We start from the raw sequence: 15,633 nt of genomic DNA on the forward strand, positions 1-15,633 counted from the left end.
CTCACTTTGATCCTTATGCCTTATATGTCTTCATTCATTTCTACTTTTCAGGCCCAGGTAAGTCACCTGCTCTGAATTCACACACTTCCCTACTAAGAGTTGACTCCCTCCTCAGGGCTCCCACATGATATCCACACACTCTATATCGCAATTCCTTGTTTCCATTTCTGTCCCACACCTTCGTCCCATCCATGTCTCACCTTTATGTTCCTAGTGCCTTGGATAAGATATGAAGCACGTTACATTCCCACTGGTTGACTAAACACACTTCTGCTGCTGAAAAGCAGGGGCTTGGCCCAGAGGATAGCCGAAAAGTTTTTCTCTTCAGAACTGAGTGTTCCGTCAGCTCATCTCCACAGCACCTTCCAGAAATAATTCTCCCTCAGTTACAGGCTTACCAAGAGCCTTTAACTACAAGCAGTTCAACCCCATTTGATGACACTCAGTGAAGAACATCCATTTCAAAAAGATTGATTTATGATTCTTTTATTAACACACACAGGAGGGGCTTTGGTCATGTGAACAAAAAATTTATTTTTTAAAAAAGGTTTTTTAGGTCTTTGTTTTTCAAGGCAAATTAATACTTACTATACGTTTGACTTTGACCTCCCATCTGACAGGTCTACTACCCTGATGAACTGGAAGAGACTTTCCAGGCCCTGATAATGTCTTTTCCTTTCTCTGGCCTCTTAAAGCTCTTTGTAGACTGTCTCTTCGATGCCATTCTCTGATGTCCCTGTAATGTGTGAGGGTATTACGACAGTTCCTAATCAAACTGCCTTGTCATAAAAGGTCAGCTATGTTGTCTAAATCAACTCACCTGACAGGTTACACAATATATATCAGACAATGTGCCACAAAACATAGCTCTCCTCTTTCATCTCACAGAGGAACTAAAGTTCCAAAATATATACAAAACCACCTTCCATCTCCAACTGTCTTCTCGTTCTTCCCAGCTTTATGCAAAGCAGTCTCATTAATACATTCTTCACCAGGCTCAACCAGGCAGCGTAGTGTCTTCCACTGCACCTCTAAAGTTGGAAGATTCTGATCCCAAGTCTTGACGTGTTCCAAAAAACAATCAGGTCACAAAGGTAACAGCAAAATACAAGGCCATGCCCAACATTTCAAAAACACAGCGAAGTAACAAGAATAAACGTGACCACGAAAACAACTTAATTAAGCCCCATTTCTCTTGTGAAAGTATTTCTTCGACAAAAGTTGTATTTCCAGAACCAAACACATTTGATGATCTAAATCCATATCGAGGTCATCAATCACTGACCATAAGGGAGACTGTTACATGGGGGTAAAAAACATACAAAAACAAAACAGAGAAAATGACAAGCTGTTTCAGTTTCCTCAAGGTGTCAGTTCATCCTTACCAGTTGACTACAGTCCTCAGCTGTGAACCTAAAGCACAATTGGGAGAAATTTACCATGAAGACATTGACTCTCAAAGTTCCATATCTTGATGTTAAAAATAAATGTGAACCACCCAGAAGAAAGTCACTTCTTTGAGACACGGTCCTCTGACATACCTGTCTCATAGAACAGTCTGGAAATTTCAGGTAATGGCCTCTGGCTTTACTCTTTATTTCTTTCCCTGCGTTCTCAGCCTGCGTTCCATTGTGCTCCACAGCCTAGGTCTTCTGTGGCTTTCCCCAAACTCCCTTAGTGCCTAGACAGGTCTACTTCCTGGCGACTGCCCTATTAGAACTGACTTACGTTTCACAAAAACAAACCCGAAGTTACTTTCATTTTTCTGTGATTACCAGTGTGGGAGGGAGAGGCCACAAAAAAACGGTATACTAACACCTAACAAAACCAGCACGCATTCTTTCCTCTTGACCCCAACTTTGTTCCCAATGCTCAATTTTCGATGCAATAAAATGGGGGATGCAGGCCTAGAACATAACTTTTTACAGGGCGCGGTTTAACCATGCTTAGGGCGACTACTGAGTTCCATCCAAGCTCCCGCGAGTTTCCGACCTTACCGCCGATCTCCTCCTTCAAGAAGACTCGCTTCTCTCTATTCGCCAGACGAGCTCGACCAGCATCTCTGCCATCTTCGCAATCTCCTTGGCCTTCTCCTCAGCCTTCTCGCACAACTCCGACACTCTCTCGTCGGCTTCGCCACTCGGGTGCTGCACGTGATTGAGGGCGCTCTCCTCCGAGGCCTCTACCTGCGTTTTGATCTGGATGAGCATATTGTCCATCTCCCACAGCTTGCTCCTGGTTCGCAGGTACGCCCGCCCGTGCTCGCGTATAAGAGACGCGATGTCCTCGCGCATCTCGTTGATGACCGGGAGCAGGAACTGCTCGAAATCCTCCTCCGGCTCCAGCACCTCCACTTCCTCAGGCGCTTCCACCTCGTCTATGTCCAGGGGCCGCATCTCCTCCTGCCGCTTCTTCAGTACCGGAGGGGCGTTCTTCTTACCGGAACCCCCCAGGGACTGGAGATCAGCAGTGATTGCTGGAGGCTGAGCCCACACGCTTTGTCAACAGTACTCCCGAATTATCTTTAATTTTTTTCTTCCTTTTAATTGTAAGCCTTTAGCTTTAGAACTCCGTGGGAAGAATCGCCGCGGATACACACAGCAAAGCGACCTGCGAAATGGAGTCGCAGCCGTCAACTCGCCCTCGGCCTTTTTGCGGCCCTTTCACGACAGAGCCGGGCTCCTTTACGGTCACGCCTTCGGCGAGACCCAGTAGCGGGCGCGCGCACGTAAAGGGGTCTCGGGCGCGCGCATGGCTATCCCTGTCAGCTTCCCGGCGCCCCGCCTCGCCCTCGTCTCTAATTTAGATTGGTGGCGGCAGGTTTGTTCGCGTCTTCCCCTAAAGCTTCCCTTCAGAGGGGTTTTACTTTTATTATTATTTTTTTAAAGTAAAAGTGACCCTCCCTTCCCCATATTTGAATAAGACTGGCTGGCGTTCACAGCGCTTACTATCTAAGCATGCAGAAGCTTGGATTAATTTATATGAATTCACTTAGCCCTCACAACGAACCTATAAGAGAAGTAAAAACCGGGCTAAAAGTCGTGATTTGAGCTCAAAGCAATGTGGGTCCACAGTCCCTGCTCAGTGTTCTAGAATGGAACTCGTCCCTCTGTCCTCCCCACCCCTGGCTCATACTTTTGTTCTGGGGGGAATTTCGCTCGCTGCCTTGGGTGGTTCTGGCTCGTGATTTTTGGTCTCTCTTCAGAGTCTGTAAGGTCCTCACGGTAAAGGGCAACTTCTGTTTCAGTTCTGTCCTCCGCCCTTTCCGTCAGCCTGGCGTCAAGCAGGGCCTTAGAGAATGCTTTAGAGAGAGGAATTCCCTAGTACCTAAGTGCCTCTACCAGACTGGAGGCTGTTTGGGGACAGGTTCTGGTCTTGGTCACCTTTATGTCCCTCCACACACAAGACCTGAAAATGAGCAGGGACCTAGTAAATGTGGCTTTGATCGTCAATACGTTTTGATCACCAACCTAATGCCATTGTGGAATGGAAGAAGTCTATTGCTAGGCTTAGTCATCCAGTGCCACACTAGTAGTAATATGAGTGTGTGTAGAGGGGGGATCCTTCTTACACAAGTGCCACAGATCAGAACTTCAGTTTTCCAGTCTGCTAAAGACCAATGGCCCCAGCCTGAATATCTGTCAGTGGGAAGAGGGATTTGTAAGATGACGTGTGCGAAACAGTTTTGCAAACACCAACATTCTAGCAGATGTTCATCAAAAGAACATTAAGAGGGAAAGAGCAAGGCACTGTGAAAAAAGATATTTGACTCATGCAGAATATATTGAGAACTCCTACAGATCAAGAAGGAAAAGACAAAATTTTAAAACAGGCAAAAGACATAGGCTGGCACTTCACAAAAGAGAATATCCGAATGGCCAATAAGTATAGGAAGAGGTTTTCAACTTCATGATTCAACAGGGAAATGCAGATTAGAAAGCACAACGAGGAAGCACTGTACATCCACTAGAATTACTAAAATTGAAAATACTGACAATACCAAGTATTGGGGAAGATGTGGAACAACTGGAACTCTTACACATTCTTGATGGATGTCTTAGTCTAGTCTGAACACCATAACAAAATACTATAGACTGGGTGGCTTAAACACAGACATTTATCCTCTCACAGTTCTAGAGGCCAGAAGTCCATGATTAACGTGCCAGCAAATCTGGTTTCTGGAGGTGAGGGCTCTCTTCCTGAATTGCAGATGACCGCCTTCCTGCTGCAGTCCTCACATGATCTCTTCTTTGTGCATGCAGTGTTGTGGGGTACAGGAAGGAGTGCTCTCTTGTGTCTCTTCTTATAAGAACATGAAGCTATAGGATCATGCCCCCACTTGTATGACCTTATTTAACCTTACTGCTTTACTCCAAGTATAGCCACACTGGGGGTTAGGGCCTCAACATAAAAATATTGGGGGACACATATATTCAGCCCATAAAAATGGGAATGTAAGTTGTTACAATAATTTTGGAAAACTATTTGGCAGTATCTACCAAGATTAAACATATACCAATCCTATGTTCTAGCAAATTGACACCTTGTTATACACTTAAGAGAGTTTGAATGCAATTGTTTATAAAAATACATATACAAGAATATTCACAGCAGCTTTATTATAATAGCCCCAAAGTTAAAACAAACCAAATGTTCATCAACAGGAGAATAAATAAATAAAATGAATAAATGGTAGCATATTCCTTCAATAGTTTATTACTGCATAACCAGTTACCCCAACATTTAGCAGCTTTAAAATATTTATTATCTGTCATACTGCATTTAGGCTGCTCTAACAAAATACCATAAGGTGGCCAGCTTCTCACAGTTCTGGTGAATGTTAAGTCCAAGATCAAAGTGCTAGTAGATTCTGTCTGGTGAGAACTAGTATTTTGGTTCATAAATGGTTCCTTCTTGCTGTGACCTCAGAGGATGGAAGGAGCAAGGGGTCTCTCTTATACGTCTTTTATTTTGTTTTGTTTTGGAGATGGAGTTTCACTCTTGTCGCCCAGGCTGGAGTGCAATGATGCAGTCTCTGCTCACTGAAACCTCTGCCTCCAGGGTTCAAGCGATTCTCCTGCCTCAGCCTCCTAAGTAGCTGGGATTACAGGTGCCTGCCACCATGCCCGGCTAATTTTTGTATTATTAGTAGAGATGGGGTTTCACCATGTTGGCCAAGCTTGTCTCAAACTCCTGACCTTAGGTGATCCACCTGCCCCAGCCTTCCAAAGTGCTGGGATTACAGGCGTGAGCTGCTGCACCCAGCCCTCTTATACTACTTATAGACAAAGTCTTGCTCTTTTTGCACAGGCTAAAGTGCAGTGGAATGAGCATAGCTCACTGCCTCAAACTCCTGAGCTCAAGTGATCCTCTAGCCTCCACCTCCTGAGTAGCTGGGACTACAGGCACATGGCACCACACCCAGCTTAAACAAAAATTTTTTTTGTAGAGACGGGGGTCTTGCTATGTTGTCCAGGCTAGTCTCAAACTCCTAGCCTCAAACAATTCTCCTGCCTCTTCCTCCCAAAGTGTTGAGATTACAAGCATGAGCCACTGCAGCTGGCCTTATATCCTTTATAAGGGTACTAGTCACATTCATGAGGGCTCTGACCCCATGACCAGATCACTTCCCAAAGGCCCAATTTCCTAATACCAGCACTGTGTTGAGCTGTTCTCACATTGCTATAAAGGAATATCTGAGACTGGGTAATTTATGAAGAACAAAGGCTTAATTGGCTAAGGGTTCTGCAGGCTGTACAGGAAGCATGGTGCTGGCATCTGCTTGGCTTCTGGGGAGGCTTCAGGAAACTTATAATCATGGCAGAAGGCAAAGGGAGAGCAGGCATGTCACATGACCAAAGCAGGAGCAAGAGGTGGGAGGAGGTGCCACACACGTTAAATGACTAGATCTCACGAGAACTCACTAATCACAGGAGCAGTACAAAGGGGATGGTCCTAAACCATTCATGAGAAATCTGTCCCCATGATCCAGTCAACTACCAGCAGGCTCCAGCTCCAACACTGGGGATTACATTTCAACATGAGATTTGGGTGGGACATCCAAACCATATCAATCACCTTGTGGGGTAGAATTTAAACATATGAATTGGGATATGAGGACACAAACATTCAGACCATAGCATTATCTTATGTAGTTTCAGTTTAGTATCTTACATGAGGTTGCAGTGAACCTATCAGCTGGGGCTGCAGTCATATCTGAGTTTGAATGAGGCTGGAGCATCCACTTCCAAGATGGCTTACTCATGTAGTTGTTGGAAAGAGGCTGTTTTTCTCTAGCTGTTGGTCTCAGCTCTTTGCTATATGGGCTTCTCCATGGAGCTGCCCACAACAAGGCAGCTGGTTTCCCCAGAGCAAGTGGTTTGTGAACCCCTAATATCAGAGACATGTCTCAGTTAATTTAGAAAGTTTATTTTGCCAAGGTTGAGGATGTGTGCCCGTGACACAGCCTCAGGAGGTCCTGATGATATGTGTCCAAGGTGGTCAGAGCACAGCTTGGTTTTATACATTTTAGGGAGACATGAGACATCAATCAACATATGTAAGAGGAACGATGGATTGGTCCAGAAAGGTGAGACATCTCAAAGCAAAGGAGGGACAACTCAAAGTGGGGAGGGGGCTTCCAGGTCTTGGGTAGATAAGAGAAAAATGGTTGCATTCTTTTGAGTTTCTTTCTTTCTTTTTTTTTGAGATGGAGTCTCACCCTGTCGCCCAGGCTGGAGTGTAGTGGCATGATCTCGGCTCACTGCAACCTCCTCCTCGCAGATTCAAGCAATTCTCCTGCTTCAGCCTCCCAAGTAGCTGGGATTACAGGTGTGTACCACCACGACCGGCTAAACTTTTGTATTTTTATTAGAGACAGGGTTTCACCATGTTGGCCAGGCTGGTCTCGAACTCCTGATCTCAAATGATCCACCCACCTCAGCCTCACAAAGTGTTGGGGTTACAGGCGTAAGCCACCGTGCCCGGTCATTTTGAGTTTCTGATTCGCCTCTCCAAAGGAGGCAATCAGATATGCATTTATCTCAGTGAGCAGAGGAGTGGCCGTGAATAGAATGTGAGGCAGGTTTGCCCTGAGCAGTTTCCAACTTGACTTTTCTTTTAGCTTGGTGATTGTAAGATTTATTTTCCTTTCTCAGGTTGGAGGGAAAGAGATGCCACACTACCTTTTATGAACTAATGTCCAAATCATACAACATTGCTTCTGTCTTCTTCAGTTTATTATGAGCAAGTGAAGTCACTAAGTCCAGTATATACTCAACAAGAGGGAATACACAAGAGTGAGAATACCAGGAGGAAGAAACCACTGGGAGTCATCTTGAAGGCTGGCTAGCAATCACAGTTTGTCCTCTGACTACCAATTCATGCCATTTTAACATGCTAACCACACTCCCCTCCATCCAAGGTCCCCAAAAGTTACATTTTAAAAAATATCATGTAGTTTTAAGTATTACTATCCTATTGTCACATCAGCTTTAAGTCCAGAATTTTGTCTTCTAAATTAGATCAGATGTAGATGAGGCTTTCTGAGCGTAGTTCCTTAAATTCCGCTCTTAGAGTACAATTCTTCTTGATCTGTAGACTTTTGAAGCTAAGGAGACAAGTTCTCCGCCCCCATGCCTCGAATACACAATTGTGGGGCTAGCACAGGATAATCACTACAGACCTGTTCCGCTACCACTACCACTAGATAGCCACTACCAGTCCTGTTCAAAACGGGGGAAATTGGAAGTACAAACAAGTTACCAGTCCATGGTAACTCTGCCATCCAGTCTCAAGGTCTAGGACTCCATGACTCCCAGTTCCACCATCTGGGCTCCTGGTTATACTTCCTTTTTCATGAAATGTACCATGTGTTTGCTAATGAGTCTTTTTCTCAGTCTGATTCCTGCTTGTAGAAGTTTGGGGAGAGGGGATCCAAAGGCCTTTCCCTTCCAGTCCAATCTGCAATGTTTGTGTCAATATAATTATCTTTAAAAAACTTAATAGGTCTCCTGTGAATCTCATCAGGGTTCACTCCGTTAGACAAAAGTGCAACCTACAAATCCCTTTGAGATAAGTCCATCTCTATCTATTTTGGGGTTCTGCTAATACTGAGGAACAAGCCTTAAGCCTTCTGGAGGCCCTGTGGTTTGATTGATGGACTCTGTGAGCCACACCATTAATCTCTTTAAGGAGCTGTTAGTCTAAGTGAATGGTATCCTGAGGCACAATCTTTGCTTTTTATGAGATTTTAAAGGATTTTACCGTCAAATCTCAACTTCATCTTTGTTTTCTTCTGGCAGTACCCTGGATTTGATATTTGCTTGGAAAGTATTACTATTTCTTAGTTTTACACCATTTGCAATCAGACGAAGCTGAGGACTTTAAAAATCATCCAAAGTAGTCAAGGTGCGTCCCTTTTGTGTTTCGTCTTGTTTATCTCATTTATTTTACTATAAACAGAAAAAGGAAATGAAAGACAGAAGGGAGACTTTCATGGGTGTTGGACATGTCCTAACAGTTGGTCTGGATAGAATATGCATGGTTGCATGGATGTGTACAAAGTCATCAATGTGCACATTTAAAATATATGCACTGTGTTGTATTCCTGCTACACCTTCGCTAAAAAAAAAAAAAAAAAAAAAAAGATGAATGTGAGCGCGGGCGTGAGAAAACCGCAGCGCGCATGCGTGAGCGTGAACGCGCTGGGAGGCCGGAAACAAAGGTGGGTGCGCGTGCACAGACGCGCTCTCAGGCCGCCGGAAGCAAAGGCGTGAGCGCGCGTGCGTGCGTGTGCGTGAGCGCGCGGAGGTCGGAAGCGGGCGCTGCATAGCAAGGCGGTCGCTATGGAGGGTAGCTCCTCAGATAGCGGAGCGCCGCCCGAGGGGCTGGCGGAAGAGGCCGAGCCTCAGGGCGCCGCCTGGAGCGGGGACAGTGGCACTGTGTCCCAGAGCCACAGCAGCGCCTCGGGGCCGTGGGAGGATGAGGGCGCGGAGGACGGTGCGCCGGGCCGCGACCTGCCGCTGCTTCGCCGCGCCGCTGCGGGCTACGCCGCCTGCCTGCTGCCCGGGGCCGGGGCGCGGCCCGAGGTCGAGGCCCTGGACGCGAGCCTGGAGGACCTGCTCACCAGAGTGGACGAGTTCGTGGGCATGCTGGACATGCTTCGCGGCGACTCTTCCCAAGTCGTCAGCGAGGGCGTGCCGCGCATCCACGCGAAGGCCGCCGAGATGCGGCACATCTACAGCAGGATCGACCGGCTGGAGGCCTTCGTGAGGATGGTGGGCGGCCGCGTAGCCAGGATGGAGGAGCAGGTCACCAAGGCCGAGGCCGAGCTGGGCACCTTCCCCAGGGCGTTCAAGAAGCTCCTGCACACGATGAACGTGCCCTCGCTCTTTAGCAAGTCTGCTCCCTCGAGGCCACAGCAAGCCGGCTACGAAGCCCCCGTCCTGTTTCGGACCGAAGACTACTTCCCTTGTAGTGAAAGGCCTCAGCTCTGACGGCCTGACCACTGCGGCAAGAGGACCCCAGCTGAGGTGCTTACCTCCAGTATGAAGTGAATTGCAAATCCTGCTCATGGACATACATGATGTTGGAGTGTGGGATTTCAGGGTTTACTTTCTGCACACTCTCCGTAGTGTATTCATGATTCAGTGTAGAATGTATAGACTTTATGCCTCCCAATTTTAAAAAAAAGAGACGGGGTCTTGCTATGTTGTCCACACTGGCCGGAAACTCCTGGACTCGAGTGATCCTTCCACCTCAGCCTCCCCAGTAGCTGGGACTACAGGGTCGCCTCCGCGCCCAGCCTGTGTCTTCCAGCTCTAATCAGAAAGCTGCTTGGCGAGGGCATGGGGAATCAAACTGAATGAACTTTGCTCTGCACTGTGGCAAAACTGTTATTTTTATGGATTTTACTACACGGCGTTACCTTTTCAAGATTTGTATGTTTGTATAATCATAAGAAAATTGAGCCATTAAAGCCTTGTTATTATTCAATCCTAGTAGTCATTCAGTTTTCTGCACCCTACTCTTAGGGTAAATGGTACATTATTTAAGATTAAGCCTCCTGTAGCATGGATTGTAAACCAAAGGAAATGGTACAATTTCTGAGAAAATATGTTGATTTTTTGTGACTAATTCCAAAGTTGTATTTGAACGTATGACCTCACAGTCTTGATTTGTCCATAGCAAACATATATATGTGTGTGTGTGTGGGGGGGGGGTTGCCAATGTTTGGTTTATAATTTAAATACTAATAGAAATTTTAAGTTTTACTGGACATGATTTCCTTCTGAAAAGAATTCCACATATTGGCTTGTATTGCTCATATGCTTTTGGTAGTGGGATAAAGAAAAGGGGCTTGAGTATACCTCCTTTAGAGAGCTAATGTGAAAAGCTATAGCTTTCGTTTCAAAGCATGGTATGTTTCTTTCCCCTTGAAATGGAGAGTTAAATCATTTGTGTGAGTGAATGGTATTAGGATTTTCTTGCGGATACAATAGGCTTTTATTGAGATTCAAATCTATTTCATAAGGTGGCCCTCCTAAATAGTAGACGCTAAAAAAGCATACAGCTTAGGTTGCCTTTGTGTCATTTTCAGTGTCATCATAGATCTTTGAGGTTCATAGAGTAGCTGTATTTTCATTTAGCTGTGTGTTGTGAAGAATCTGATCATGTAATCGTGCATCTAGCTTTCGTGGACCTTCACTGTCACATACTTAACATTTTTTATTCAGGTGGTTCATTGACTACAAATTAAGGAACTCTGAATGTAGAAGCTGAAAGAACAGGTAACCTACATTTAATATTCAGCAACTGCTGGTACCCCTATAAGTAATTCATATATTTTGATGACATAGTCACTGAATATGAAAATAGCCTCCTTACATAACAATACATTGCTAAAAGATTTTTCACTTAATGTTCAAAAGCAGTAATTAGGGGCCGGGCACAGTAGCTCACACCTGTAATCCCAGCACTTTGGGAGGCCGAGGCAGGTGGATCACCTGAGGCCAGGAATTCAAGACCCGCCTGGCCAACATGGTGAAACCCCATCTCTACTAAAAATACAAAAAACTAGCCACGCATGGTGGCTCACGCCTGTAATCCCAGCTACTAGAGAGGCTGAGGCAGGAGAATCGCTTGAACCTGGGAGGTGGAGGTTTCAGTGAGCCGAGATTGCTCCACTGCACTCCAGCCTGGGCAACAAGAGTGAAACTCCGTCTCAAAAAAAAAAAAAAAAAAAAAAAAAATCAGTAATTAGGACAAATTATGAAAAATTAGAATAACTTTAAGATTTAATATCTGCATAATAGAAACCTTAAATTCCAGAAAGCATAAGTTAATAAGTGTGCTGTAAAGTAAAACTTTATTAGTTACAGGTGTACAATGCTTAGATATTTAATTTCCCTTCAAAAAAAATAAATTGGGTTGAGAAAATTAAAAGTATAATAACCAGTAAGAAAATGATATTCAGCTTAAGTTTTTAATGCTATTCATAAAATATTCTAGCAATCCATCTAAAAGTAAAAAGTCCTGGTTCAGATGATAGCATGATTGTATGTGCAGCTTATCTCTAAGGGGCCCTGGCTTCTGAAATTCTTGTAGTTAATTGGTGTTATTCCTGAGCTTTTCAAATAGGGATTTGTGCAGGGCCTTCTTGTTTGGGGAATTGAAGCTGGTTTGCACAGTGCAAGACATACTAACTGAAGGTGTGTCTGCCTTAAGAATGGGGATGGGGAGGCCAGGCACACCCCCACTCTCCTTGGTACTGCCGCATTTAGACCACCTGGCTCCTGCCTCTTCATCCTAACTCTGACCAGCTGGAGAACCAAGAGCGCCCTTTGCATCTTGGAAAATGGGTCCTTCTACCTCTTAAGTCCGTAACAAGTTGGGAGGAGGGCTCGTACCCCTGGAGCTATAGGAGGAGGCCCAGATGTCATCCTGGATGACTCCTGCAGACCATCTCTGTTGCTGGGGTCTGGCATTCCCCCACATTCCGGAAGTATAAAAAGGGATAGGAATAGGGTCTAATAAAGCTTTAGGGAGGCACCATCACACTGGCGTCAGTTAATTTGTTCTTAGCTCCCACATGCATTAGCACAAAAATTGCCAAGAGTCTCGGGAGTCCATAGGATATCCCCTTAGTCCAAGGGCAGCTTCTGGTATGCAGGAGTCGGTGTATGCACCAAATACAACTGGGTACAAATGAGCTAGTGAGCACCTGTGGCTTTTCCCTGAAGCCACATCTTTGAGGAATGGGAGGAGTCTTGTAGATGCTGGAGTCAGGCAGCCCAGTGTGAACCTGCTAACTGATCTCAGGCAGGGACCAGCAAAGTCCCAAAAGGGCCAGACAATAATTGTTTTAGAATTGCAGGCCTTATTTTTGTATTTTTAGTAGAGCCGGGGTCTCACTATGTTGCCCAGGCTGGCCTCCAGTGATCCTCTGGCCTAGGCCTCCCAAAGCCCTGGGAATACAAGCATGAGCCACTGCGCCTGAATCTGGACAATGTTTTTTAACTTCTCAGCACATAAAAGGAGTCTTCTTAGAAGGATAGTTCTGCAAGTTCTGTAGCAACATCCCAGGGCACGATTAAGAACAAAGCCCCGTTGGAGCCCACGGAAATGTCTGTGTGGTGTTTGACTGAACCTTGGGTCAGACTCAATTGGATTGGGTGTCTGACTTTCTCACGCACTGGCCTGCCCAGCTCTTGGGAAAGAACCACATCTTGTTTTTCTTTGTGTCCTAGTCCTCCCATGGTGCTTGATTTCTGAGCAAGCCCTTAGTCTGACTGAATTCTCCTATCTGCCTTTCTGTCTTGCATTCCTTATGGGGTGCCTAGATTTTGTGAAGTGGTTCATTCACTCAGTCATTCTGATAATCACTTATTCCACAGATACGTGAGCGTACCAGGGATGTGCTACCTGCTTGCTGAGTATGCAGTTAAGTGGGCAGAGCTAACATCCACTTTTTACTCCTGGAGGTGGGTAAGGTAGACAGCCATCAGATAATGACACAGACACATATCACAAACTGTAGCAAGCACTATGAAGGGGACACTTCATATGTCCCCTTTGCATGTCCTCATATGAAGGGAAAGATGCTATGGGGCATCTTCCAGGGTCAAGGGAAGGCTGCAGGGGAGTAAGTAAGGGGGCAGGAGCCAACTCAAGCCAGAGAACAGAAATTGGGCTTTATTCCAATGTGAAGAGAAGCTAAAGAGAGCTTTAGAGAAAGCCCAATCTGTCTGATGTATGTTGTTTAAAGGCCTCTTTGGCTGCTGCATTCCATGCAGGAGTGGCTTGGAGTGGGGAAAGGGAAGCAGGAGACCACTTAAGAGGCTGTTGAGTGGCGCAGGAGAGATGCCGGTGGCTTGGATGGGTTGGGTAGCAGTGGGGATGGACAGAGCACTGGGAATGCACTGTGGGAGTGCCAAGGTGGATATTAGTCCTTATTAACCACAGAGTATTGCAAGCCAGACCCTTAGAATATACGGCTGCAAGAGCCCATGAGAAGTTTCTGATACAAAAAGTGGGGTGACAAGGCACATATGATGAGCTGGCCCCCACTTGCTTGTGACTTGTTGGTCTCATTGTCAGTGAGGGCTGGTGACCTGAACTCCCTGAATAACATCCTAGGCCCATTTTTTTTCCTTATTCACTTTCAGCAGCAAGAAAAATTTCTTAGGAACTCACTTTCCATCTTCTCATGAGGCCTCTGACATCTGTTTAGCCAAGCTAGTTTAACACTGTAAATTCCAGACCATTATTCAGCTTTTTCCTGTCAGTATGTCTCATGTTTCAAGAAATATCTGTTTTTGTGAATAAAGTTTTATTGGCACATAGCCATGCCCATTTGTTTACATATTATCTATGGCTGCTTTTATGGTCCAAGGGCAGAGTGAGTAGTTGTAAGACCATTCCCAAGAGCTGGGCAGGCCAGTGCGTGAGAAAGTCAGACACCCAATCCAAATGAGTCTGACCCAAGGTTCAGTCAAACACCACACAGACATTCCCGTGGGCTCCAATGGGGCTTTGTTCTTAATCGTGCCCTGGGATGTTGCTACAGAACTTGCAGAACTATCCTTCTAAGAAGACTCCTTTTATGTGCTGAGAAGTTAAAAAACATTGTCCAGATTCAGACGCAGTGGCTCATGCTTGTATTCCCAGGGCTTTGGGAGGCCTAGGCCAGAGGATCACTGGAGGCCAGAAGTTCGAGGCCAGCCTGGGCAACATAGTGAGACCCCGGCTCTACTAAAAATACAAAAATTAGTCAGGCATGATGGCTTGGGCCTTGTAGTCCCAGCTACTCGGGAGGCTGAGGCAGGAGGATCACTTGAGCTTAGGAGTTCAAGGCTGCAGTGAGCTGTGATCACGCCACTCACTGTCCTCCAACCTGGGTAACAGAGCAAAACCCTGTCTCAAAAAATAATAATAAATAAATAAATAAGTTAATTTAATTTAAAAAACACACAAACCACCATTTCCCAAAGTGACTGAAACCGTTTGACCCACTAATGGAGAATGAGAGCTTCTCCTCTATACTGTTCATCATCCAAGGGAAGCAAGGGTTCCAGCAGCGGGCTGGGAGGCCGCGGGAGGGAACTTGGTTATTGAGAAGGATGCCAGGACCCTCTGGCTGTGGGGTGTGGGGTCCGCGGTGGCTGCAGAGACTGCTCCCGCCACACCAGGGGGCGCTGCAGGAGCAGGAAAGGCCTGAAAACAGCTGGTCCAGCTCCTGCCTTCAGGAAACTAAAGCCCTATATCCTGCCACGGTCAAGGCACTAGAAATTCAGAGCCCCAAGATCGTGTCCATCCTTGAGGGGCTCCCAGTGTGCAGACAGGGAGGGGACGGCAGCTGCAGCCCAAGGCACAGTGGCTATTCTTGCATGGGGTGGGGGTAGGAAATTAGGAGAGGGAGGCAGAGAGGGTGCTAATTTGGAAGTGCCCTGTCTGGTGGGGGCAGGAGACAAGGCCTGTTTATGTCCACCTGGCTCTTATCTCTACCCAAAAGGAGCACAATCATTTATTTATGTACAGTTTGTCTCCCCAACGAGGAGGAAGATTGTGGCATTTTTCCATTTTGTCTACTCTGAATCCGTGGCACCTGGCACTAGGGACCTAGCACCGTGGCACCATGGCACTTAGCACAGAGAAGGCACTGAAAACGTGCCCACTGAGGGAATGACAGGGACATTGAGGATGAGCAGGTGCTGGCAAGGAGAGTAGGAAGGGTTCCAGGGCCCACAGGCTGCTCCCCGGTCAGCCCAGCTCCCGCCTCCCTTGGCCAGGGCCTGTAGATGCGTCTTCCTCCCTTTCCCCTTCATCCCTGCTCCATCCTTACGCTCTAGATGCAGTTCATAAACAAGGTATCATCGGACTTGATTCTCCTCGTCTGGCCTGAGAAGCGTTTGTTTCATAGTAGGCTCACTCAGTCCGCTGAACCTTAATGAATCAACTCCGGCATCTGAGTGCTGTCCCCGAGTCACACCTGCCCTGTGCTCCTTTTCTTTCCAGTTCACCCTGCCTGCTGGGATCCAAGGCCTCTGGGGTCCCAAGCAAAGGGAGACATTTACCACTGCACACCCCGCACCAACTCCATCAAAAACATTGCCTAGGGTCCCAGTGTCCTCC

The 15,633-nt window shown here is 46.3% G+C and overlaps 2 protein-coding genes across 3 annotated transcripts; one reads left to right on the forward strand and one right to left on the reverse strand.

The window, feature by feature from the left end:
• Window positions 1-474: 474 nt before the first annotated feature.
• On the reverse strand, window positions 475-2,696 carry MRFAP1L1 (Morf4 family associated protein 1-like 1). Of its 2 annotated transcripts, none has more exons than XM_012002155.1 (2): window positions 1,998-2,696; window positions 475-1,413 (listed from the first exon to the last, which is right to left on the reverse strand). In XM_012002155.1, exon 1 carries the CDS (start codon window positions 2,394-2,396, stop codon window positions 2,013-2,015), a length of 384 nt encoding a protein of 127 aa, XP_011857545.1. In that variant the 5' UTR covers window positions 2,397-2,696; the 3' UTR covers window positions 475-1,413; window positions 1,998-2,012. The 2 variants fall into 2 exon arrangements, with proteins under 2 accessions (XP_011857545.1, XP_011857546.1); XM_012002156.1 differs by having other exon boundaries at window positions 1,993-2,696.
• A 6,023-nt stretch (window positions 2,697-8,719) lies between these two features.
• On the forward strand, window positions 8,720-10,001 carry BLOC1S4 (biogenesis of lysosomal organelles complex-1, subunit 4, cappuccino). The gene has a single exon (XM_012002157.1). It carries the CDS (start codon window positions 8,847-8,849, stop codon window positions 9,495-9,497), a length of 651 nt encoding a protein of 216 aa, XP_011857547.1. The 5' UTR covers window positions 8,720-8,846; the 3' UTR covers window positions 9,498-10,001.
• Window positions 10,002-15,633: the final 5,632 nt, after the last annotated feature.

Source organism: Mandrillus leucophaeus, unplaced genomic scaffold (genome assembly GCF_000951045.1).
Source record: "Mandrillus leucophaeus isolate KB7577 unplaced genomic scaffold, Mleu.le_1.0 Scaffold68, whole genome shotgun sequence".
Classification (NCBI taxonomy): domain Eukaryota; kingdom Metazoa; phylum Chordata; class Mammalia; order Primates; family Cercopithecidae; genus Mandrillus; species Mandrillus leucophaeus.